Source organism: Leptonychotes weddellii, chromosome 7 (genome assembly GCF_054177405.1).
Source record: "Leptonychotes weddellii isolate Sample4059 chromosome 7, ASM5417740v2, whole genome shotgun sequence".
Taxonomy (NCBI): Eukaryota; Metazoa; Chordata; class Mammalia; order Carnivora; family Phocidae; genus Leptonychotes; species Leptonychotes weddellii.
The window spans coordinates 29,421,988-29,448,072 of record NC_138375.1 but is presented as its reverse complement, the minus strand read 5'-3'; the positions used below and the strand labels follow the sequence as shown (position 1 = coordinate 29,448,072).

The 26,085-nt window shown below is 42.4% G+C and overlaps 1 protein-coding gene and 1 long non-coding RNA gene across 6 annotated transcripts in view; one reads left to right on the top strand and one right to left on the bottom strand.

Moving 5' to 3' along the window:
* PTGER4 (prostaglandin E receptor 4) overlaps positions 1 to 8,261 on the bottom strand; it is a 14,162-nt gene extending 5,901 nt beyond the window's left edge. Inside the window, exons 1-3 of one of the 2 annotated variants that reach the window (XM_031028174.2) lie at positions 7,653 to 8,261; positions 6,287 to 7,208; positions 1,034 to 1,070 (exon numbers count right to left, since the gene is read on the bottom strand). In XM_031028174.2, the coding sequence (XP_030884034.1) occupies positions 1,034 to 1,070; positions 6,287 to 7,165 (916 nt within the window). In that variant the 5' untranslated portion in view covers positions 7,166 to 7,208; positions 7,653 to 8,261. The remainder of the gene's footprint in view (positions 1 to 1,033; positions 1,071 to 6,286; positions 7,209 to 7,652) is intronic. The other variant, XM_006733336.3, reaches the window with a different exon arrangement.
* Positions 8,262 to 8,266: 5 nt separating this feature from the next.
* The window catches only part of LOC115940950 (uncharacterized), a 104,980-nt gene continuing 87,161 nt past the window's right edge, over positions 8,267 to 26,085 (top strand). The window contains exon 1 of one of the 4 annotated variants that reach the window (XR_014146895.1): positions 8,267 to 8,722. This is a non-coding gene — a long non-coding RNA (uncharacterized LOC115940950). Of the gene's footprint in view, positions 8,723 to 8,844; positions 9,080 to 26,085 lie in introns of those variants that run through there. The other 3 variants (XR_014146900.1, XR_014146899.1, XR_014146896.1) reach the window with 3 other exon arrangements.

The window sequence follows — 26,085 nt, the reverse complement described above, 5'->3', positions numbered from 1 at the left end:
GGGTCAGAGGGAGAAGCAGACCCCCTGCTGAGCAGGGAGCCCGATGCGGGACTCGATCCCGGGACTCCAGGATCATGACCTGAGCCGAAGGCAGTCGCTTAACCAACTGAGCCACCCAGGCGCCCTAAGAATTATTTCTTGACAATGGAATCACTGGTACAAAGCATGAGGTTACTATATTACTCATATCACCTACTGTGTTCCTAAGGGTAAAAGAAATAATGGACTTAAATCTGTTAGTATCAGGCCTTCCCTGCGTGTAGCCTTTAGGAAAAAAACCTAGGCAGGGTCTGTGAGAATTTGAAACTTGTAGCCTCTAGGTGGCGGTGTTGCTCCACCTGGGAGTTTTTGCTCCACAGGTTCTCCCTAAGCAGCAGTCTGCAGCCATCTCCGAGACCCTCTTTCGGAACAGAACCTTGGTTAAGTCTGAACTTTGCATTTCTTAGATTTTTAACATTGAAATCTTTTGTTGCTGGTTGCCTCTCCCACCCGTACCTCAAAAGAAACAGGATTACTTCTGAAACGAGGAAAATTTTTGAATGGTTGAAATGGATATAAAAGGAATGAAATCTGTAGCTATTTACAGGAATGTACTAGGAATTAGCATTTTATTTTAAAATTTCTATGACGTTTTAGAAAAGCCAGAGAGTTGTAAAAAATTAATAATTGGGCTTTCGTAAGCCAAGGTGATGAGAGGCAAGGAAAGCATCACATCAATCTGTGTCTTACTTCATCCACGGCCCTAGTTGATTTTGACTCGTGTCCAAGGGAATGAAGGAAGCCCTATTTTAGAGTTCCATGGGGTGTGTGTGTGTGTGTGTGTGTGTGTGTGTGTGTGTGTGTGTGTGTGTGTGTCTGTGTACAAGCTTACAATTAATATAAGCCACTGAGCCTGGTCACTTAATGTCATTTTAGCAAAGGGGAGCCTATAAGGTAGCAATAAAGACGAATATGAAAAGCAACATTTCAAGTTCAGGTAAAAACATTCACAAAAGTTGGTCAAATTGTTTGAAAAAAACAAATCAACACAAACCAGTTTTCTTTTGCAGCGTGTCCTCATTGGAGATTGACTTGAGGTGGAGAAAAAGACAAAAATGAACAAAAGCTCCATGCACTCCATAATGTTTTAAAAAGTCTAGCAATGTCTGCCTCACTTTAAAAGGCTACTTGGTTTGCTCTCCCCAAAGCAGGGATAGGAATATCCACAGCAGTAGTTCAATGTCATGTGGGGAGGAGAAAGCACTTTTCTGGAATTCCTGTCCAACAGGCCTTGTATGCACGTTCAGGCAGTTTTCCGTGCTGGAAGAGTGTGATAAAACAGAACCTCTGCATTGGGGGAAAAAGACACCTTAAAACACTTCACTGGATACAAACAACATATATACTCTCTTGCAATTTTAAAAGCGAATCTATTTTTTAGGAGCCGCAGATTTGTGCGTGTGGTTTATCTTTAACACTGGCAGACATTACCGTATTCTAAAGTGCTTGAAGATGACTAGAGATTAGGACTCAGGAGCACTGGAACATAACTTGGAGAAAATATGATAAATTCAAAACAAGGTGTGAGGACAGGAGAGCTATCAGGGGGGCTGTATGTTGTAGAGGTACTCGCACACGCTCTGAATCAAACAAACCTGTTTTCAAATCCTGGCTCTGCTCCTTCTAATTAACGTGCGGATGATGAAAGTGCTTTGTATGATGCCTGGCGCACAACATACTTGTCTGCTGTCCTTGCTTTCTTGGTAACCCATACATACATGGAAGCTTGGCTACTGTGGAATATAGGAATAATTTCAAAACCACAGCTTAGAAGTAGCTTTGGGGTGTAAAGGATTTGGTATCAAAAACATGTACTTCCTATGTAAGTAAAACCTGTTAGCAGGGAATGTCTAATTGAAAAAGCATGTTGAAATGTTGATGAGACTGATTTAGTCACTGACTGTCAAAGTACAAATGCTTTCCAATAAATGACAAGATCCTAGAGCGGGATTTGTATGTGCTGTGTGTTCTGTTCCAAGAACATAAATGGAATTATCTGTGTGTGCTCAGTTATCTAATTGTCCTGTGAAGAATCCAAAATTGACACAGCTGTTACTAGAAATTCTTCCCACTTTTTTTTTAATGACCAAAAAAAAAAAAAAAATCTTTAAGTAAAGGACAGTGGAAAGAGGTCTTGCCCATGTGATGTTGTAAGAGTCCTCTGTTCTCCTTCCCTCTGGGTCACTAACTAGCTATTTACTGCAGGCAAATTACTTAATCTCTACACGTCTGTCTCCACACTGAAAATATATTTCTGAAGTTGTGTTTTGTTTTTTTTTCTTTACTTGAACTTTCAATATTCTAATGGGAGATTACAAGAATCACTTCGTCTCTGGGGGGAAAGATCTTGTTAGTAGATGTTCCATAAAACCGAGCCTTGGCAGATCAGCAAAGCATGGTGTAAAAGTCCATGAGACTGGGATCCCCCCCAGCCCCCCAGCAAGTTGCAGAAGGATAGAAATTCCTCATGTGCCTTTGAGAAGACTGAGGAGCAGAGTGAAAATATTGGCTAGCCCTGCTTTCTTCACGAGTCAGACAAGATGCCGGAGGTGGGAATCCCTTTCATATGCTACTCTGCAGGGTTCAAGGTTCTAGCACTAACTCGGTCCGCAATTCCGTGCTTATGACTAAAACACCGCTTTCAGGAACTGCTGCGTTTTTAACTCAGCCAAATTTATTTGAAAACTAATCCAACCCTTCAGGTTCTGCTGTAAGAGTACTCGAATTTATGGCATCACTCTTATGCCTTTCCCTGATTTGTACTCATCTGAAATCCCATCAGATGACTCCACTTCCAGTTTGCCTCCGGTAAACAGAAGTCTATCTTTTTCCAGTTTTCCTCTGCTCTAATAAATCTCTCTTGATTGAATGCTGGTGAAGGCTTTATAGAGACAACTGGTTTATAGTAAACAACCAAATAAACACTCACAGGAAGCTATTTTTCTAAAGATCAATGTTTTACTTGTCCAAGGCAGAAGATGAATCAAACTGGCCATTCTACCCCTACCAGAGATGAATCCTTGTTATTTCAGAGTAAGAAGAAAGAAAGTAAGAGAAGGAAGTAAGCGGTAAATATGACCTCGGCTTGCCTATGCAAGGGAGAAAATGCCTTTTCAAATCCTACAGCGTTCACTGTTCAGTCCTGAGGCAAAAGATTTGATTTTAATTGTTATCTCGACATTAGTAACTGTAAAATTGGGCACCAGAAGTTGATCTAGCTATAGTATTTAACACTGGGACCTTAGGAGGCTGTCTTGTTTGCATATTTCTGAAGAATTCAATCCCTTTTATATTTATCTTACGTGTAGACGCTTTCATTTCTTCAGCTTTTTCTGTGTTTAAAAAAACCAGAGACTGGTTTTAAATGGAAGAATAGGCAAAATGACAAGAACCACCTTCCCACCAAATCTTGTCATGTAATGTTCCTTGTCAAATGTACTTATGAACCTTCTCTGTTCATTTTAGAAAATTTCTCAAGTTTAGCACAGTTTCTTATATCCATGATTAATTTCCCAAGCTTTCTCAAATTTCCATTCCAAGCTCTATTTATGAGACATGTGTTTTGGATAACAAATTAAAATTTACTTTTTTCTATGAAACTCAGTATCAAGTGCCCTGTAAGAGCCACTGTAGTTTTTCTTCCCTGGTGTCCAAAAGACAAAATTTGGCTGCTTGTTAACCTTATACAATGTGTCAAGCTTTCTGAAACTCCAAGGAAACTCTATTTGCTCTATTAGCCTTTCGGAAGCATTTTAAGTGTTTTGAAGGATTTGATTTTCCTCAAATAGGATTAGCAACCAACTTGATTTGATAAAGGTAAAAAACGCGCTTCATTAGTTTCCTTGGAACTGCAGATAGGTCCGACTGTTTTAAATGTCAGGGTTCAGAAACTTTCAACTTAAAGTTACAATCTGAATATGAGAAACATTAAAATACAAGAAACTCCTAAAAGTAAGCCAAGGAAGACTATAGTTATGGGTAAATTCCCCTTTTAACTCTTTCAGTAACAGCCAAACTGTGGGTGGGTGGGTAGTATAATGACCTCCTTGATTATCATTAATTTACAACTAAATTGATTCTGAAATTAGAGTCTGGTAGCCAGAACTAAAGGCTAAACACTGAAGCTACTATTACTTGTATGATTCCTTATTACTTACAAAGGCACATGAGTACTTTACTATGATTACTTCTTAGCTGAGCCAGTTTCAATTTTCAGAGTAAAATTACTTAGTATCTACTGTACGTTACTGACTTTATATAATAGTGGATAGTATTTGTTAGTTAAAATGTGGCTAATTTGCAGACTACAAGTATAGCTCCTATAGTTTCTTGCCTCTAGCTTCTCAAATAACTTCAAAGGCTTTGTGATAAATGGCCCCATACCACAGGGGCAGGTCCACTTCAGCCCATAAAATGAATGAAGTTTTTTATGCCTCTCTAGATGCTCCAAGAAAACAATTCACCTGTCACTGTGCAATCAATCATCAACAGCTTCATATGCTTACCTTCATATTTTAGAAGTATGTGCATGTTGCTGAACTAGCTGTAATGCTAGTTCCTTAAAGTGGATGTTCTTCTGTACATAACAGCCTCTCACTTTGTCATTTACTGTTCTGTAAAACATAAGGTGCAGCCAGAGAAAGGAGCCCTAGGAGGAGCAGGGTTGTTTCTTCCAAAATCTCACTGTATTCTGAGTTGCCATTACAGACAGTAAAATATATTTATGTGGCTCAAGTGTGACTTAACTCGGTAAATTATATTGGATCCTGGAATGGTTTAAAGGCCGTTCTGGCCAATTATATTTATTTCTGTTTATACAAATTGTCAAGAAGCTACTGTATGCTGGCTCTCATCTAAGTTCCTTTCATTTACACTCACTTTTATCAGAGATACAATATTTTTATATGAAAGATCCCTGGACCATATTAATAAGAGAAAGAAAGGAAGAATAGCTCATTACATTTATTTTCTCTTGTTCCCAATCAGCAGAAGAAAGAAAAGTCCTCTCTTTTTGAGTTGGTAGTTTAGAATTTCTAGAAATACAGTGTTTTGAAAGATGGAACAACTCAGAACCTGTTGCTTTCAAGAGAAACTCTGGAGAAGGTGTTATGCGCATAAGCCCATCAGTTTCTGGTGCATTCTGGTTTAATGACAGGCAAAGTAGAGAACTAGGTGCGTTTTCAGCCTTTCTGCTTATAACATTTTAAGAGCTAATCCAAAGGCAATTTTAAAGAAGGCGGTGTCCTAAAAGTGAAGTGTGCCAAAACTCAAATGCACACACTGTACGAAGGCCAAAATTAGAAATGTTCTAGGAGTGAGACATGATGTAATATTATGTGAACAGGGTTTGGAGTCAGGTGGGTCTGAGGTTCATCACAAGCTGCAGGGTTTTGGCTTGGCAGTAACTAGATCACCATCTCTAAAGCTTCCTTTCTTTAGAGTGGCACAGTACCTCTCACAGTTGTTGAGAATGCAAATTCAATAAGTACATCAGCCGGCCCTTCACAGGCCCCTTGAGAATCCTGGCTTTCCTGGTCCCAAGAAAGAATGAAGGAACCTGACTCTGGGCGGTGCCCTAGTAGGAACTGTGACCCCCACCTGCAGTGCACACAGCATGGTAAAGAGCAGGGAACCTAGCCTGACAGTGTAGTTCTGCTAGATTATTTTAAGCAAGTCACGCCCTGTGTCATGTGAGGGCGTCAGACTAGACCAAAACGCATCCAATCTCTCTAGCTCTAAACTGCTACATAATCTATCAAAACAAACAAACAAACCAAAAGGAAAAAAAAAAACCCATGCCTAAATCAAAGCACCGAAAACCCACTGCCCTAAGGAATGGTGTATAACAAAGAGATCACCACCCGGAGGTTTCGGGCTTCTGCGGTTCACTGTGGAGGGCTTAAGTCACACTACAGCGGTTTCCCCTCCACATCTGACAGAGTGGCAGGTGTTCTCGGAAGGCTCAAGGCCAATGTCAGGCAGCAAGGGGTAGGGGCTGTCCCGGGAGAGAAAGGAAACCAGGCTTTCGGAGAAAGAAACTCGGGGGCCTAGGAGAAAAGCACCTGCTACATCTCGCTGGGGAGGTTGGCCTGCTCTGTGAGAAGCCGAGTGTCGAAAGCCCAGCCTGGACCTGGAGGACAAGTTCACCGTCAAGGCACAAGAGGGAATAGAGGAAGCGGTAGACGGAGAAGAGGGGTGGATGTGGGGAAAGGGCCCAGAAGGGCCCCCTTCCCGGGAAGCCACTCACCACGAGCGGGATGGAGCAGATGAGCACCACCAGGGAGGTGGCGATGAGTAAGATGACCATCTGGATCTCGGCGCCCGCTATTCCGCGGAAACTCCGGCGGCGGCGAAAGTCGCTGAGGCGCGGCAGGGCGGGGGAGGCGGCGGTCGGGTTGCTCCGGCAGTGGGCCCAGGGCACCGCGACGGGGCCCGCCGCGTGGTGCTGCTCGGTGCCCAGCGAGGTGCGGCGCATGAACTGGCGGTGCATGCGGAGCAGCGCACCGCACACCAGCACGTTGCAGAGCACGGTGGCGAGAATGAGGAAGGAGCTGAAGCCCGCGTACATGTAGGAGAAGGCGGCGTGCGCCGTCACGTTGGTGGTCCAGTCAATGAAGCACCAGGTGTCCGGGTACTGCAGCCGCGAGCTGCCCAGGCCCATGTTGGGCAGCGCGCAGAAGAGCACGTTGGACGCATAGACCGCGACGAGCGTGAGGCCGGCCAGCCGCTTGTCCACGTAGTGGCTGTAGAAGTAGGCGTGGTTGATGGCCAGGTAGCGCTCGATACTCATGGCACAGATGATGCTGAGGCCGGACAGGCTGAAGAAGAGCAGGATGAAGGTGCTGTACTCGCAGAGTGCTTCGCCTCCGGGCCACTGGCCCTTCATGTACGTGGCGATGGTCACCGGGCTCACCAGCAACGTGCCCAGCAGGTCGGTGACGGCCAGCCCGCACACCAACGTATAGAAGGTCGTCTCCTTCTGCTCCTTGCGCGACTTGCACAGCACCACGATGGCCACCAGGTTGCCCACTACCCCGAAGATGAACATCACCGCCGGGATGGTCACCGGGCTGTTCGGACGGTCAGGGGTAGAGGAGGCGGACGCATTGACCCCAGGAGTGGACATGGTGGTGGCCCTCGGTACGCAGCCTTGGAGTTCGAGGCTGGGTCTGGGGATGGTAGGAAAGACAAAGGCCCGGTGAGCGGAAACGACCACTTGCAAGGTGTCAGACCCGCGCCCAAGAAACAATATGCTGATGAGACAAGAGGAATAACTGGATCCTGCATCGTGGATTGTAGCTACCGAAATCGCCAGGCTCCGGATACGTCCTGCCAGAAGCACCACTCTCCTGCCATTGGTATTTGTCAGTTGATACTGCCATTCTTTCCTCCTCCCCCAGCCCAACTGTCTCCACTGCCAAAATGAACAAGACCTATCTCTAGGGATAAGTGAGTGGTTCGCTCTTATTCCCGACAGATTCTGAGTCAATAAAATCCTCACTCAAAACAAGTTACGGAAGGCAATTTGGAAAGCGCACTCGCTCCTCCCGGGCTCCGCTCGAGGAGCGCCCGCCCACCGCTCTCGGCCCAGTGCCCCCAAACCCTCATCTTACCTGTGGGAGCCGCGGCGGTGGCGGCCGCGGAGGACCCCAGGGTCAAGACTCAGATGTCCACCACACGCCTCCAACCTGCCCTCAGTCTCGCCCGCTCAGTGTGGAGCTTGCCAAGCCTTTGTCTTCTCAGAGCCGGGTCTCTGCGGCTGCCAATTTTCCGGAACTGCGGTCAGAATGGCAAGCTTTCGAACACCTGGCAGAACCAGAAGGGTAGCGGGATGGGTCAATGCAACCTGATCTTGGATTGATTTCTTTCTTTCTTTCTTTTCTTTTTCTTTCTTCTTCTTCTTTTTTTCTTCCGTACCTTCAAAGACGGGACCAAACTTTGAGGAGCCCGCAGGTCCGGTCCCCGGGCGGACAGCGCGCAGGTGTGGGGCCGCGCGCGCAGGTGGCACGGAGCCTCAGTCCCGGATTCGGGCCGCCCTCCTCCTCAGCCCTGGGCAGCACGGGCGGCTATCGGGGCTGGCGGCTGCCACTGAGGCTGCTTCCGACGCCCCGGGGGCGGTTTAAGGTCCGCTCGGCCTGAGGCTCTGACCTGGGATCTTTCATCTTCTTCCTCTTGGCTGCCGGGTTTCGAGCTCCGCTCTCGCCCTTCCAGCCTCTGTACAAACTTTTCTCCTGCTCCAAGTTTCCCTGGTGGAGGCGGGGACACACGGTGCGCGGCCCGGAAACCCATTGGCCGGCCGGGAAGGGGGCGGGGCGTGTCTTTCGTCCTCTGCGCCGCGAGGCCGCGCGCCGGGCTGGGAGGCGGGGCTCCGAGCTGCGTGCAAGGGCCGGCTCCCCGCGGCTTGCCCCGCCTCCTCGGGGCTGGGGTCGCGAAGACCTGGGCGCGCGCCTCAGCCTAGTGTGCCGAGTGCCGCCGTCGGCGGGGACCCTGGGAGGCCCTGGTGCTCTTAGCCACTCCGAACTCGGCTTCCAGAGGGAGCTAACTCTGAAACCAGCATCTCTTCTCCCCCATTGCCTCCCGCTCCGAGTGAGCTATTTCTCGCACCTTCTGCACGTGGATCTCAACACCTGGGCGCTGGGAAAGGAGGTCGACTGCTTTAGAACTCCCCCTTGGAGCGGCCCAGGTGTGTGTGTGCGCGCGCGCGCGGCCCCGGGGGAGGTAGGGTGGAGACGTGCGGTGCGCGCGCGCGGCCCCGGGTTCGAAGTCGGGAGAGCGCACCGGACGGGGCGGGTGGATGGGCGGGCGCGTGCCAGGTTTGGGCAGGGGAAACAACGAAGAATTTATCCTTCGAAAGTTATTACAGTCCATCCAGGAAATTAGTTGGTTGGCAGTGCCCAGGCTGTGGGCTTCGCTCTGTTGGGCATCCCCGGGCAAAAAAAAAAAAAGAAAAGAAAAGAAAGAAAAAAGAGAGAGACGGGACCACAGCCTCACCCGACGCTGGTGGCGGAGCCCTGCGTTGGTGGAGACAGATGACCCGCAGGTACCACGTGGGAGAGTTAGGGTGGGAGGGCTGTGTAACCGCGGAGATCTTTCTCCTCCTCCTGGGAACTACTCCTCCCAGTAAGAAGGCAGCCTGAGCTTCGAGCCTTGGCCCTGTTGTCTTCACGTTGGATACTTTCACCACGAATCCTTTGAACGGCTGGCAGATGGAGGGTGCGACGGGGAGTTGAAAGTTTTTCCGGTGAAGGAATTCAACAGTCATTATCTCCACGATTAACTTGGAACCGCCTCATTGCTCTACCTTTTTTTAATTTAAGTAACAGTTTGATTTATTTGGTGGTGGGAACAGTGTTTTTGTAAACTCATTATTCACTTCTTTGTACTCTGGTTTCTAAAATCAGGACTGAAAACAAAAAAGAAACAATTGCAAAACTCCATGGTGTAATTATAACTGCTTCGCCGTTTTTTTGTTTTGTTTTGTTTTTTTAAACCATTAAGAGATTTTGTGGGCCTTTTAAATTCCTAGAAAAATCTGTTTCCAAGGGCCGGATACATGCATTTTAACATATTGCATCTCCTTATAGATTAAGCAAATAACTCGATTCTTTTATGTGATAAGCGGGTATTCATTCCTTAAATGTTATTTCATGAATAAACAAACCTCCTAAGAATTGATCTGGTTCTCCTGTTACTGTCAAATGGCACAGTAACAAATGAGCAGTAGGAGAACCAGAGAGGGCATTCCAGACTTCAGCTAATTACAGGACATGAAATACTTGGAATCACTCTTAAAGATACCATATGGATATATTAATATAGCATTATTCTATTGTTTATGCTATTTCCTCATGAATATCAGCGATTTGGAAGGAATCTAGAAAAATAATTGCTGGCAATTGGTCAGTTTCTCAGTCTTCTCTCAATCACCCTAATAACCACTTCTGTTGTCTATGCTTTCTTTGAGTAGTAACCTCTAGGGTTGGTTGTGTCAGCACTGAAAACAAGTCAACACTAGAAAAAGGAAACTGCAGACCCTACCCCCCTTCTTCCCTAACCACGTTATATCACTATCACCCTGTCAGGTGGTTATCAGTAAATATATGAAGGGGAGGGTGGGGAGTTCCACTTACACTCATTTTATGTTAATAAAAATATTTTTTCCAGTTTTCCTTCCATTTGAAGTTTCTCAAATGGAAAACAGGATTGGTACTTGTTAAATTTTTTTTTTTTAAGACTTTGTTTATTTGTCAGAGGGAGAGAGAGAAAGAGAGTACACAAGCAGGGGGAGTGACAGGCAGAGGGAGTAGCAGGCTCCCCGCTGAGCAAGGAGCCCAATGCAGGGCTCCATCCCGGGACCGGGACCGTGGGATCATGAGCTGAGCCGAAAGCAGATGTTTAACTGACTGAGCCATCCAGGCATCCTGGTACTTGTTAAATTTTTAAGGATGAAGAGTATATTAAATATAACAATTGAGGCACACTGCTGAAATGATTAGTGAGGTTACAGGTTTTAGCATGTCATTGATAAGCTGGGCTTCTTATCAATGGAACTATCTTTTTTTACTGGTCCTTTAAATTTTCTTTCCACAGTAGTTCTAGGAAGATTGATATAGCTGAGAAACCAGGACAGCAGATGAAAAAAATTTAACGAGATTTACCTGTACCCTCTTTTGGTGTGTGATTCTTAAAGCTTAAGTTTAGCCTTCAGAAGTAGAATTTGAAGGTTAGGGAAACAATTATTTTATTTTCTTAATTTGGAAAACTGGGACATTGTAGTTCAATTGCCCTTACACTCTGCCAGGAATCTACATTGCAAAAGGAAATGAAGGATTTTCATGAACATGTAGACAGTTCTTGTCATTGTTTGTATATTTTAATGAAGAGATTTTTATTCTAAAAATTGTTTTCTATCCTCCCTTGCAGTTTTCACCTCAATTCCTACTTCTCTGCATTGGAAGACCTCGGTTCAATTCTTTTTTTTTTTTTAAGATTTATTTATTTATTTGTCAGAGAAAGAGCGAAAGAGCATGAACAGGGGAAGCAGCAGGCAGAGGGAGAAGCAGGCTCCCCAAAGAGCAGGGAGCCCGATGCGGGACTCGATCCCAGGACACTGGGATCATGACCTGAGCCAAAGGCAGACGCTTAACCGACTCAGCCACCCAGGCGTCCCCTGGGTTCAATTCTTTAGAACTGTTGTTAAATCCTCTTTGGAGATTTGAACTAGTCTAAGAATTGCCTGACTGATCAGTGTGATTGCTCTGTTTTAGCTAATTATTTGACTACCCTTTTGAGTAAATACCCGAGGGTGGGAACCTGTTTAAAAGCAAAGGCTGGGGCGCCTGGGTGGCTCAGTTGGTTAGGCGACTGCCTTCGGCTCAGGTCATGATCCTGGAGTCCCGGGATCAAGTCCCACATCAGGCTCCCTGCTCGGCGGGGAGTCTGCTTCTCCCTCTAACCCTACCCCCTCTTGCGCTCTCTCTCTCACTCTCTCTCTCTCTCAAATAAAAAAAAAAAAAAAAAAGCAAAGGCTGCTTGGAGGCAACCAACCACATTCCCTTTGACTAAGTTGAATCCTCCTTGGATCAAAGGAATGGGTAAGGAAGAGGTAAAAACTGGGAGGAAGGCAGCAGGATACATCAGGTCTGGCCTGGATTGCTTCCTAAGCCTTACCTGGCCAGACCTTGGAGCATTCGTAAAGCAGTAACATTCACGTAGCAAATCTGAGCAAATTGTGTTTGCTGTCCCTCTTTCCTGACAGGCCATGTGAATACTAAAAACAGTGAAAAAGGCATCTATCTGGTGCAAATAACACAGTGCCCTTGGACACATTTGCCTGCCATGTGTTCACCCAGTTGGTTCAGTGGATGACAAGTGTGGCATTAACCTGACCTTGGGCATGAGGAGAGGTCACCATTGTGATTGTGGCCCTCCAATGACTGCCCCCCTTTTTAGTGGTATATTTCAAATGTGTGGTCCCCAATTATTACCATTTTCTGACGAATTTTAGGCTGAGTCTAGTGCCTGGAGTTTGTACACGTCAGTACTGTGCTTAACTCGCCAACATCTTCTTGTGGTGATAAATTAACTGCTGTCAAGGCTGGTTGCCATCATCTGACTCCTTCAGGTTGCTTCCTTCTCCAGCAGTTTTACTCCTCAAAGTGATGGCTTTCTACCTTTTTTATTTTTCCCCTCTTTTTTCTCAAGTATTTCTACTGCACTGCCATTGTGGGTAGGCCAATGGGCAAAGAAAGCGGATTGATTACTTAGTGTTGCCCATTCTTGAGGATTTATGTGGAGAGGGAAAGCCTTACTAGGTCAGGAGTCTTTTCTGTAGGAAGATGGACATTCTGATTTATATTTCAGTTTCTTCTCACACCCACCTATCTCTCTGAGGCATCAGTCTAGGCCAATTGAAAGGAGGAACCTGTGACTTGAGAGAATCCATTGCTTGAGTGTGTATGATGCTTAGTGAACCCCTGCAACAGAAGTTCAGAGCTCTTAATGGGGAGCAGAGGGCAAAATGAAGTAGGATTTCCATTTGTTGAAATTCAAGCCAAAATTTAGTCTCTGGCCTGGCCTGCTCCTTGACCTCCAGCTTAATGGGTGTTAATCACAAAGCACGCTAAAGTTCCGAATCGAAACTCTACTGTAGTTTAAGAAGGTCTGGAGATATGAAAGTCTGAGGCAGGTCTGGTCTGTCATGTACCAGTAAATGAATTCCCCGAGGATGGGAATTCTTCAAAGTAAATGAATTAGATGGACAGCTAATTTTACAGGAAAACTTAATCTTTTTTTTTTTTTTTAAGAGCTACAGTGTTTGATCTAACAAGAAATGAGATTAGATTATTCACATAAAAAAGCAATTTTAAATATGATTTTCTGATGCCAAGTTATTTTGAGTGTCTGTTTTCCTATAAGATAATAGATTATATATTAAAAAGAGCTATAAAATTTACCTAAAGCATTTTTGCAGAAAGATTCATTCATTGAATCTAATAGAAGAAAAGCAAGTACATTTTGAGGTTATCTCATGTGAGGGCAGAGCATCAACTATGGATTTTTTTCTCTCAATCATGAATTAGTATAAGGTGTCAATTGTTAAGAAGTAAAAAAATTTGTGAAATTTTGGTAGCTGAAAGAACAGGATATACTTCTCAAAATTGTCTTGCTGTGTTAATGATTTGTCTTCATCTCTGATCATATTACACCAGTATTGCGTGTTTTTTAAAAGAACAGTGGCAGTGCATTGTCTAAAGTGCAATTCACTCTAAACTACATATGTTTAATTTAGACTTTATCGGTTTTTTAAAAATTATTTTATTTTTAAGTAATGTCTATACCCTGTGTGGGGCTTGAACTCAAAACCCCGAGATCAAGAGTTGCATGCTCTACAGACCGAGCCAGCCAGGTGCCCCTAATTTAAACTTTGATAGCAGTTCTTACCTGAGTATTCTACCTATGGATTAAAATGCTTTTTTTGCTGCCAAACAAACTATGAAAAGAATTACTTAGTTTTGTCTTCCTTTTCCTGGCTTGCATCTCATCTTTTGTTTCCCAAATTGAACACTTTAAAAAAATCCCCCCAAAAGAAAAGAAATAAAATATATTTTCCTCATGAGGAGGAGGATATACGCTAGATAAGGTTTTTACCTGGATGCCCATAATTTTGGAGATCCTGTTTACAGACTCCTTTAGTTTCTTACAACTCTGTGCGGTCACATGACCTTGAAGGTGTGGTGCTAGAAATGCCCATTTTATGAAGTGTCCATAAATCCTAGGTTGTCAGAGAAACTCCGGGGATTTCTCTTTTTGGCTGAGGTGACAGACCATTCAGTTTTTAACCCCAAAGCAAATCTTTTAGCTTTGCCAACATTGAGTCTTAACAGAGGAAAGGTTTAAAGATATATTTTTAAAAACTCAGTTATTTGTATTTTTCAAGGATTTTCCCTTGTTTTTTTTTTTTTAAGATTTTATTTATTTGACAGAGACACAGCTAGAGAGGGAATACAAGCAAGGCGAGTGGGAGAGGGAGAAGCAGGCTTCCCGCTGAGCAGAGAGCCCGATGTGGGACTCGATCCCAGGACCCTGAGATCATGACCTGAGCAGAAGGCAGACACCTTAACGACTGAGCCACGCAGGACCCCCTCCCTTGCAGTTTTTAAGGGCTAGTTTACTTTCTTAGGACTTCAACAAAATGTGTTTTTGCATTGACTTCTTTTCCCTTGTGTTTTTTTCTTTATTTTTTTTAAAGTTTTATTTATTTAAGTAATCTCTACACCCAGTGTGGGGCTCGAACTCACGACCCCAAGATCAAGAGTCAGATTTTCCTCCAACTGAGCCAGCCAGGCTCCCCTCCCGGTGTTTTTCTAAGATGAGATCTGTACAAGAGGGTTAGAGGGTTGCATCTGCTGTTTTACTGATTTGCACAAACACCACTCTTAGAGAAAGAGGCCTGAGATCTGTAGCTTTAGAAGAGCTGTAGTTATCAGAAATTCCTCTTTCAGGAATTTATCAGTTCTGCCCAAGTAACCCCTACACTGCTGTGTGGAGGTTTGTGGAGCTCTTGTTAATTTTTAGAAATTTGAGGGAATCATTTCCCTTGCAGAGCCAGTATCAAGTCTATAATCCCTGAGCTAATGTGTTAATTGTAGTGGCATTTTAAGCTTTGGGCAAATGCTAACATCTCATTTCCCCCTTCCATCCATAATAATGATAAAAGCTTTCCTATAATTCAAATGAAGGCTCACTGTTGAGAGATTTCCTTTACACATTCCCCCTCCTGCTCTGCAACAATGGGTCCCCACCACGCCTCCCGAGAATAGCCGTCCCCTGTTGAGCCTTAAATCCACAAACCCTGGGATCTAGACAACCAAGATTCTAGACACCTTCTGAAAGAAGCCAAGCAGATCTTTCCTCTTTCTTTTTCTCCCCACCCTTTCCATTTCCCTATCAACAATATCAATAGCTAACATTTATTAAGCACTTACCATGTACCAGGCAATGTGCACAGTGTTTTTGGTGAATTTTTTTACCTATGTTACAAATTAGGGTACTGAAACAGAGAAGTTAAGTAATTTTTTTAAAAAGATTTTATTTTTAAGTAATCTGTACACTCAATGTGGGGCTCATACTCACAACCCCAAGATCAAGTTGCATGCTCCACTGACTGAGCCAGTCAGGCACCCCAATTTTTCAAGGTCACAGAGCTCATAAGTGCTGTGATAGAGAGTGCAAGTTATTGACCATTGAATTACAGAGTCTCCTTCCGCAGCACTGGGCAGGGGCCCACTCCTAAACACCTCAGCCCATCCCTTAAAAAACAAACAAAAAGGCTACCACATTTTAATAAAGGATACAGGTAAAACTTCTCTGAATAATAGTGGTATATTCAGTCTAAACACCTGCCATCCCTGTGCCCCCAAGAAGCAAGTGCAAAAAGCAGGAAGTAGAAAATTCACAGTTTCTGATTTGAGTTTATAGGCACTTATTTTAATTTTCTACTTTATGTGGAGTAGGTTATCACTTCTGCAACTTGCAAGGGGATCGATAACAATTTCTGACATTTAAATGATCGAATACTTCCTTTTTTTTTTTTTAAGATTATTTATTTATTTGACCGAGAGAGAGACAGCGAGAGAGGGAACACAAGCAGGGGGAGTGGGGGAGGGAGAAGCAGGCTTCCCGCTGAGCAGGGAGCCCGATGCGGGGCTCGTTCCCAGGACCCTGGGATCATGACCTGAGCCAAAGGCAGACGCTTAACCAACTGAGCCACCCAGGCGCCCTGATCAAATACTTCTTTATGAAGCTCTGGCTTACTCTGTTAACAGACAGGGCCCAAATCAACTTTCCTGCTTAGATTGAGCTAATAGCAGACAGTGGTGTCCAAAGATGAAAAAGCATTGATCAAGTATAAAGTATAAGCCATATGTTATACTAAGCCGTTTATATTTATCTTAAATAAACTTATGGTAAACTTCCAAGGGAGTTGGCATTATTGCCTCTGCAGCTCTATCAGGATGTAAAGTCAGTAAAAAATCTGCCATTCATTTGGTACCTCTCTTTTATGGGAGGTGGTGTGGGAATGGGCATAATCAAGAAAGATTAGCATAACTCAGGGATGGGGATGGGGGGAGAAATAGATCATCTGTCCCTTTTTGTCTTTCTAGACTCATTACAGACATTGCTAATCAATAGCATCACTCTTTCCTTTAAGGGTCCACCACCAATTTACTAGCAATGGCACAAGAAATGAAACTCATTTGCCATGCTCGACCTAGCATGTGATGTGTACGGAGTTGGCTTTAAGAGACCTAATAGATGCTGACGACATGTGCATGTGGTCCTTTTTGCCTAGATTATGGAAGGGCTATGAAGACCTTTTATCGGGATTTTTTGCTTTGAAGGGCACACTTTGTATAAAGAGAATGTGAATGGGTATAGCTGGAGAGAGATCATGATCATTAAATATGTAACTAGAAAAAAAATCTCACACAAGATAGAGGGTCTTGCAAAGCATATTCACCTATTAGATACTTCAAGAATGTCTGGAATGTATCTTAATAGTGTAATAAATGACTTTATGCAGAATACCCACATTTGCAAGTCAGGGAGTAGCAGGACACAAACTGAAGAGGCAGAAACAGATGTGCTTGGGTCAAACTGTGGCATTTAAGTCTGAATGTTTTTAGCTCTAACTGGCTAAATCTTCCAGGACCTCAAATAGAATTTTGGGAGCCAAGTAGGGAGTAAATGATTGAAAAAAAGATGAATTACAATCATTAAAACCTAACTTAACTTTATTCAGTAGATACTATGATGTCTAAATGTACACAAAAATGAATATTTGGAAAATTGAATTATTTAAGACCTATAGCATAGAAGTTTGCTAAAATAATGGAGCCCTTTGGGACTATTTCCCTAAAGGATCAAACATTTATTAATTATATCTATTTTATCTTTTGCTTTTGTGTATTTTAACAGTTCTCACTTGTATAAAGTAGGATATATGTTTTTAATTACATTTCTACAAATTGAACTCTTGTTTATCTCCTTTATCAAAAGGGTAAAATGCTATTTATTTATTCATTATGAATGCAGTGCAGTTTATAATTGTAGAACTGGAGAGAGGAGAAAACTCCATTTTTAGTCTCAGTTTGTACCTACCTTAAATTCCAGAGGATTGAGCTTATTCAGGCTGGTTATGCTGCAGTGCATCAGTGTTAGATGTGTATACTTGAAAGAGTGAATCATTTTCCTAAATGTTTTCCTGACCTCCAGTGTTTGGTGAGGAACCTCAGAAGAATAGAGCTTTGTAGTTAAATAAATATTTCTGAACAAGAGAACAGAACACATTCTGTAGAATAAAAATTCACTTGAGGGCCACCTGGGTGGCTCAGTCAGTTAAGTGTCCAACTCCTGATTTTGGCTCAGGTCATGATTTCAGGGTCATGGGATCGAGCCCCACTTAGGGCTCATCCTACTCAGCGGGGAGTCTGTTTGTCTCCCTCTCCCTCTGCCCCTCCCCCTGTTCCCTCTATCTCTCTTTTTCAAATAAATAAATAAATCTTAAAAAAATTCACTTGATAAGTTGATAACCTCTGTAAGGTGTGGAGGAAGAATATATTGAAACTTTGGTTGTTGGGAAATAGTATTTAAGAGTAATATATTCAGAATGGTCTGAATTGGTGTATGATTGGATGAAGAAACATTTTCTTCTCAACACATCAGCATTTAATACTCAATTTCATTAAAATGAATACTGAAGAAAGGGTATTAGCATTTTCTTTGCTTTGAGTCTTAGTTCTTAGTTTTATTTGAAAATACAGTAGAAAGAAATGTTCATATACTTTGGCTTTAAAACATTAGTTTAAAACAAAAAGCAGAATCAGACCTATAAGTACAGAGAACAAACTGATGGTAGCCAGAGGGAAGGGTGGTGGGGGACGGGCAAAACGGGTGAAGGGCCGTGGGAGATACAGGCTTCCTGTCATGGAATAAATAAGTCACAGGAATAAAAGACACAGCAGAGGGAATATGGTCAGTGACATTGCGGCAGCATGTTATGGTGACAGATGGTAGCTACATTTGTGGTGAGCAGAGTATAACGTGTAGAGAAGCTGAATCTTTGTGCTGTACACCTGAAACTAACGTAACATTGTCAACTACACTCAGATAATAAATATTTAAAAAAGCATTAGCTTAGTAACTATGGGTATTTTCTCCATGATAACACAAACACGTAAAGATAAGAATGCCTAAAGAAGACAAAAATTCAGTGTTTTTTTTTTTTTTAAAGATTTTATTTATTTATTTGATAGAGAGAGACACAGCGAGAGAGGGAACCCAAGCAGGGGGAGTGGGAGAGGGAGAAGCAGGCTCCCTGCCGAGCAGGGAGCCCGATGCAGGGCTCGATCCCAGGACCCTGGGATCATGACCTGAGCCAAAGGCAGACACTTAATGACTGAGCCACTCAGGTGCCCAAAAATTCAGTGTTTTATATCAAAGCATTTGAATGGGGGAGTGTGGGAAAAAGGAAAGGAGGGGAAGGACCAAGGAGAGAGAGAGAAAGAAAAAAAAAGAAAATGACTGGGTGGTAAATCAGGTGCACATTTTCTCAGAGTCACACCCATAGATCAAATCTGATGTTACGGGCATGTCGCTCTTGAAGTTCCATCTACAAGCCCTGAAGGCAACAAATACAAACCTGAATGGAAAGCGTGTGTGTTATTAACTACTATTAATAATGTAGAAAATTTGGATGACTTGTTAGAAGTTATTTATAATCTTTTAGAATGCCCAATATCATTGCAGGTGTTTCGTTCTGGACAAGCTGAGTTACCTTTTGGAGAGACCAACCCTTCGAGAATGACAAGAGGAAATATTATGTTTTCCTACCTAGTCTTTTTTACTACTATAAAAGTATTTTGAATATGCTAATAGGGATACAGTATAAATTATTATTTACAATATCTATTTGTATAATTTATGGACTCAAAAAGAAAAGCTAACTTTTTGAAAATTAATACAGCATAGAACCTGTTTTCAATACCAATCCTGACTAGAAGAAAGGCTTTCCTGGTCAAATACATTTTGGAGATGCTGTACTCTATTCCCCTGTTAGAAAGTTTCATTGCATATTGTTATAAAAGGCCCTGAGATGTCTGACAATTTAAAAAATTCAAAACTGTTTAACTTTGTTTTAGTTAACTTCCCCCAGGTTTATATGATCATGCATTCTTTCATCAGTAATACCTATTAACATAATACAGATTAGAATTCCTTGGAATTCACTCAGGGGATCTTTCCTAATATGCAAAGGATAATTTATTATTTGGGGGAGTGGTTCAGAGACAAACATTGTAGTTATAGTAGATATGTATTTATTTTTATGTGTTAGGAAAATGCATATCTCATTCATGGTTTTATGGATACTGTTGCTTAGACTGAAGCTAGGTTTGTGTATGTGAAAAATAAGTAGATTTAAAGAAAATATACAGTGAATAATAGTAGAAATAACATATAGATATGGCAAAATCATGAGGGTGGTAGGTGAGTATCTGAAGATTGAGAAAGATAAATAGGTTGCAGTAATTTGAATATATATATACTCAGACTCATCATCAGGAAACATGGGGAAGAGAGATAGTAGCTCTCTGGTTCTGGCTTAAAATAATTTTGTGACCTGGGAAGAGAAGCCTGTTCTGGACCTCAGTTTGCTTATCTGTAAGCAGGGAGAGCTGGATTGGAGAACACCTGTGGTTGACTTCAGCTCAACAACATTGATGTGGGGATGCCTGGGTGGCTCAGTTGTTAAGCATCTGCCTTCGGCTCAGGTCATGATCCCGGGGTCCTGGGATCAAGTCCTGCATTGGGCTCCCTGCTCAGTGGGGAGCCTGCTTCTTCCTCTGCCTGCCGCTCCCCCTGCTTGTGCTCTCTCTGTCTGTCTGTCTCTCTCTCTGGCAAATAAATAGATAAAATCTTAAAAAAAAAAAAAAAACCAAAAAAACAACATTGATGTGAATGGAAGTGATAGTGGCAGTCTGATCCTGCTAACTCTGCTCAGGCCCTCTGGGACTCAGGGAAAGCTCGTTTATTTTTGTGTAGCTGGAGAATTGTAATCCCGGAGGTCTCTGTACCAGGAAAACGGTGGCCAAATGTTGCACCGACCGCACCTTGCTGAATGTTGGCTGGGCTGTCACGCTCTTGCTTTGGTTCCCGGGTGGCAGTGAAGCAGAACACTTCATTCTTTGGCGTGCCATTGTTTGGGATCTCCTTACACCCTTTCCTCAAAGTAGCTGAGCCAGGTTCCTGGATTTGAGCTCTTTGTGTGAATGGAGCACCTTGCAGTTCTAGCTTCAGGGACTTCTCTGACTGGCCTGTGGAGGAGACTATCTGGAGGGCAAGGCTTACTTTCTTTGGTTTTAAGACAGCACCCCTCCTCCCCTGCCGTTTTTTGTTGTTATTTTGGAGAATCAACATACATATAATGTAATATTTAGTCTAACAACCTGGTCTTGTTTTAAAATTTCAAAAATATGACTTTCTTTTGTCACATTTATCCCTAGAGCTCTTTGGGTTTTTTTTTGATTTTTTTGTTTGTGTTTTTAATGATTCTTGATTTATGAATAGGATCCTGTGATCTATTACATTTCTAATGGCTTATTGTTAGGGCAAGATAATATCATGGTTGTGTACACAGACTCTGTCAGGCTCTGTCATTTACTAGCTGTGTGACTTTACATAAGTTTCTTAACCTGTCTCTTCCTTTGAGTGTTTTCAATCTTTAAAATCAGGATAAAAAAAATAAATTAAATCAGGATAATAATACTAATCTCCCTCAGAATTAAATAGTAAATACATTAAAAAGTACTTAGTACAGTAACTGGTAAATAGGTCTAAAGAAACTGTTAGTTGTTATTATTACAGCTGGTCTCTAGGACACTTTTTTTTTTTTTTAAGATTTTATTTATTTATCAGAGACAGAGAGACAGAGGCAGGCAGAGGGAGAAGCAGGCTCCTTGCTCAGCAAGGAGCCCGATGTGGGACTCGATCCCAGGACTCTGGGATCATAACCTGAGCCGAAGGCAGACGCTTAACCGACTGAGCCACCCAGGCATCCCAAGGACAATTTTTTTTTTTAAGAGAGAGAGAACAGGAGTGGGGGGAAGGGGAGGGGCACAGGGAGAGGGAGAGAGAGAATCCTAAGCAGGCTCCATCCACGATGCGGGGCCGGTCTCAGGACTCTGGGATCACAACCTGAGATGGAGTCAAGAGTCAGACGCTTAACTGACTGAGCCATCCAGGCACCCCTAGGACAATTTTTGGTCAGATTACTGAATTGTTATCATGTCAGTTGATTGTCTTGAAAGTTCTAGATACGTAATTATATCACATGAAAAGAATATCAGTTTAGATATGTTTTCCTTCTTCGTTTTTCTTTTTTTTCTTTTATTTTTTTATTTTTTAAAGATTTTATTTATTTATTTGAGACAGAGAGAATGAGAGAGAGAGCACATGAGAGGGGGGAGGGTCAAAGGGAGAAGCAGGCTCCCTGCCGAGCAGGGAGCCCGATGCGGGACTCGATCCAGGGACTCCAGGATCATGACCTGAGCCGAAGGCAGTCGCTCAACCAACTGAGTCACCCAGGTGCCCCCTTCTTCGTTTTTCTAGAGGAATTCTTTACTGGGATCTTCAGCACAATGTCAAATAGTAGTTGAGATGACTTCTTTGTCTTTGTACTGACGATTCCAACTTTCTTTTGCATAATCTATCTACTATAATTTATGATCAATTTTATGTCCTTTTTTGAACTTACCATTATGACATGAGCATTTTTCATGTTAGTAAACTTTTGGTATACATTATTTGTTCTAGATTATATCAAAAATTATGTATTATAAAATATAGCATATATAAATATATTAAAATATAAAATATATGTATAGTTTAAATGATGATAATAATGGGAGCATCTGTGTATATACCAAGCTTACATAGAATATTAGGAGACACTTAGGAGCTCTTTTTGCCTTTCACCACTTGCATCAAGAATTTTTATCCATCATTTTATTGCTTTCCTTTTTACTTTTACCACCAGTGTATAAATATTGTCATATGAATGTATTGCAATTTACTTAATAGTTCCCCTATTGTGATTATTTATATGGGTTTATATTTTGGATATTGGGAGTTAAGCTTTCCCATATTAAAGATTATTTTCTTGGGCTAGATTCTGAAAGGTGGAATTACTAGGCCAATGGGTGTACGATTGTTTTATTTTTTATTTTATTTTTTTCCAAAGATTTTATCCATTTATTTGACAGAGAGAGACACAGCAAGAGAGGAAACACAAGCAGGGGGAATGGGAGAGGGAGAAGCAGGCTTCCCGCAGAGCAGGGAGCCCGATGCGGGGCTTGATCCTAGGACCTTGGGACCACGACCGGAGCCAAAGGCAGACGCCTAACCGACTGAGTCACCCAGGCGCCCCTGATTGTTTTAAAACCTTTGGCCAAATATTGATTGTCAAATTGCTTTCCAAAAGGCTTGCATCTATTTATATTCCTCAAAAGCAATGTATATAAGAATGACCATTAAAGTTCAATAGCCATCAACACTAAAGGTTAATAACTTGAAAGGTAAGAAATATCATGTTTTTATAAAACTCCTAAAAAGGTTGTATATATTTTTTTTTTTTTTAGATTTTTATTTATTTAACAGAGAGAGAGAGAGAGAGAGCACAAGTAGGCAGAGCGGCAGACAGAGGGAGAGGGAGAAGCAGGCTCCCCGCCAAGCAGGGAGCTCGATGTGGGGCTCGATCCCAGGACCCTGGGATCATGACCTGAGCCGAAGGCAGCCGCTTAACCAACTGAGCCACCCAGGCGCCCCAAAAGGTTGTATATTTTAAAAGGTCAAATAAATTTTTTTGAAGGGTACTCTGTTTATAGAAATGTTCACATATCACAGTTGTTTAGCTTGATGAATTTTCACAAAGAGAACACAACTAACACTTAGGTCAAGAAACATATCGGTACCCACTGTCCTTGTGCTCACTTCCAGTTTAAGTTTAAAGACCTTTTTGTGTGCTAAAACCTTTGAAGAAAGAAAATTGACCTTGCTTTGACCAATTTAGTTATGAGAGCCAGCACTAAGTTTTTGAATTATGAAGCAGGGAAGATTTTGAAAGGTTTATACGTGTTTAACGTGTTACTGTCCTCATAAAGTAAAAGTGGATTTATAATTCTGACCGAACATCTCTCTTTTGAAATGGCTTGATGTCATTTGGCTGTCAAACCACATAACTTTGTAATTACTCAGTTATGCAAGCCATAATAGTATAACCTATAATGCAGGCACCTAAGTGATAGTGTATGTAAATATGGATTAGACACAGATTCGAGGGGCCCAGCTAAGGCTCACTGAATCAGCATTTGCATTTTTTTTTTAAATTTTTTATTGTTATGTTAACCACCATACATTACGTCATTAGTTTTTGATGTAGTGTTCCATGTCAGCATTTGCATTTTCATGAGCATGTGGGTGATGCTGATGCATGCAGTAGCCCCTGGAGTACACTTCAGTAATATTGCTCTAGAGGATAAATGTCTCTTTTGGAGAAAGACATTCTGCAAATGTTGGTAATTGAAGCAGTTACCTAAGACAACCCTTCTACATTGCATGATCTCAGTTTCTAAAAACATGTAATAAAATAGGGGCGCCTGGGTGACTCAGTTGGTTAAGTGTCTGATTTTGGCTCTGGTCATGGTCTCGGGGTCCTTGGATCGAGCCCCTCGTCTGGCTCCCTGCTTAGTGTGGAGTCTGCTTTTCCCTCTCCCCTCCTTCCACTTGTGCTCTCTCTCTCAAATAGGTAAATGGAATCTTTTTTAAAAAAACAAAAACATGTAGTAAAATATTTTTTCATCCTTCAGTCCTTTCTAGGTTTTCTTACTGTGGACCTAGACACATGGTGTTTAACATAGGGGTGGTGCGGTTTGTGTAACCGGAACAGGAAACATCTAGCTCAAAACACACCCCTTGATTGCAAAATCTCTGGAACTGACCTGGTAGAATGGATCTAGCTTTTCAAAGGATCACCCTTAGCTTATTTATCTTGGCAATCTTATGGGTATGATCTGTATTATTGTGGTAGCTAGGTGAAACACTGTAACTTTCAGTCCAAGCTGGTGGTGTCTATGTCAATGTGATAAATGTAAAAATAAAAGTATTTACAAGACACAGAAATTATATGGAGGAAGAGATTAATTCTGCTGTGAGCAGGGAGGGACTGGGACGGCTCCAGTACAGATGATATTTAAGCAGCATTTTCAAGAATGAGTAGAAATCTGTTAGGAAGACCACACGGAGAGGATCAATTGGAATATAGGGAAGAACATGTAGAGAAGTGCCGCTGGACTGAAATTGTAACATATATACAGGGACGTGTGTGTAATTTGCTATTGATAGAATGTATGGCATGCCAAGATTTTTATTTTTTTTTTAAAGAGCTTTCCTTTCTCTGACATTTATTTATTTATTTATTTATTTATTATTATTTTTTTAAATGTTTTATTTATTTATTCATGAGAGTCAGAGAGAGAGAGAGAGAGGAAGAGGCAGAGGGAGAAGCAGGCTCCCCACCTAGCAGGGAGCCCGATGCGGGACTCGATCCAGGACCCCGGGATCACGACCTGAGCCGAAGGCAGGTGCTTAACCAACCGAGCCACCCAGGCTTCCCATGCTAAGACTTTTAGATTTTATTCTGTAACTCAGTATTTCTCAAAACATCGCCTACCAGCCTCTCACATCCATCATTTGGGCACTTATTAAAACTGCAGCTTCCTGAACCCTACTCTAGACTTACTGGAGTCATACTCTAGACCCTCTGAGTTTTAAGGTTAGCTGCCCTAAGGGTGTTAGAAGGTTCTCAGTAGGTTCTCAGCATGATTTGCAATTTAGATAAATTGCTCTGGGAGCTGTACAGAGGGTGGTAAGATGGTCAGAAAGGGAGATCAGTTTGGAGGCTTTTGCTGATGGTCCTGTAAGAGAAAATGGAAGGCCTATGGAGATGAAAAAAGGAAAATTTAAGAGTTGTAAAGATAATGAAGGTAACACAAAGGAGATTGATACAATGAGGTTTTTATGTATTAATGTATAAATATATAAAATTTATAGTGCATTATATGTGTCAAGTTTTGTGGGAACACAGGAGGCAGAAGATAACACTAGTAGTCCGAGCAATGAGATGGAGAACAGGGAAACAGAGTGATGTTTGAACTGGGACTTCAAGTATGAATAGGAGGTTACAAAACAAGTAAGGGAACTTACATGTAGCAAAGAGCATGCATAAAGCTAAGTGAGGATCTGATATGATTTGGAAGGATAAGAGGTTGGGTTGGATTTGAATATAGTTGCTTAAGAGAGAGTGTAGGATATGAGGCAGAAAGGAGAAGTTAAGGACTCACCAGAGAGTAGCTAGCTGCTCACCAGGCTGTTTCCTCTTTTTCCTGAGTACACAAATTTCCTTCTTGCTGTTAGGTGAGGCCATGTGATAGAGTTCTCTCACGGTTACAATGTGTGTGGAAGTGATTTGCACCATTCTAGGTCTGGCCCTTCAAAGTCTCCTACAAGCTCGTCTCCATCTCACTGTAGATATTCCTGGCAACCTTAGAAGCCCCTTGTAGGAGATAACACAGCCACAAGATGGACAACACCTGGGTTCTTGATTCACCTTTTGGAGCATAAGTGCCTGCAGATAACGAACCCTCATTTTGGGTTTAGTATTAGTAAGAAAAGTAAGAAACAGACTCCTTGGGTTTGAGCCATGGCATATGCTTGCCATGCAAAGGAGTTTGGAAATTATCTCATAGGTGAAGAGTCGTTTCCAATAGGGAGTGATGTGATCTGGTTTGTTTTTAGGGGAAAATCACTTTCAACATATAGTAACGAGAAGCCTTGGGGTAACGTGAGGGTCTTCTACAAACGTTCAGTAGCTGTCTAATGAATGGGGGAATGAGTTTTTCTAGGGCTAGCTTGTAGACCAAACACTGAATG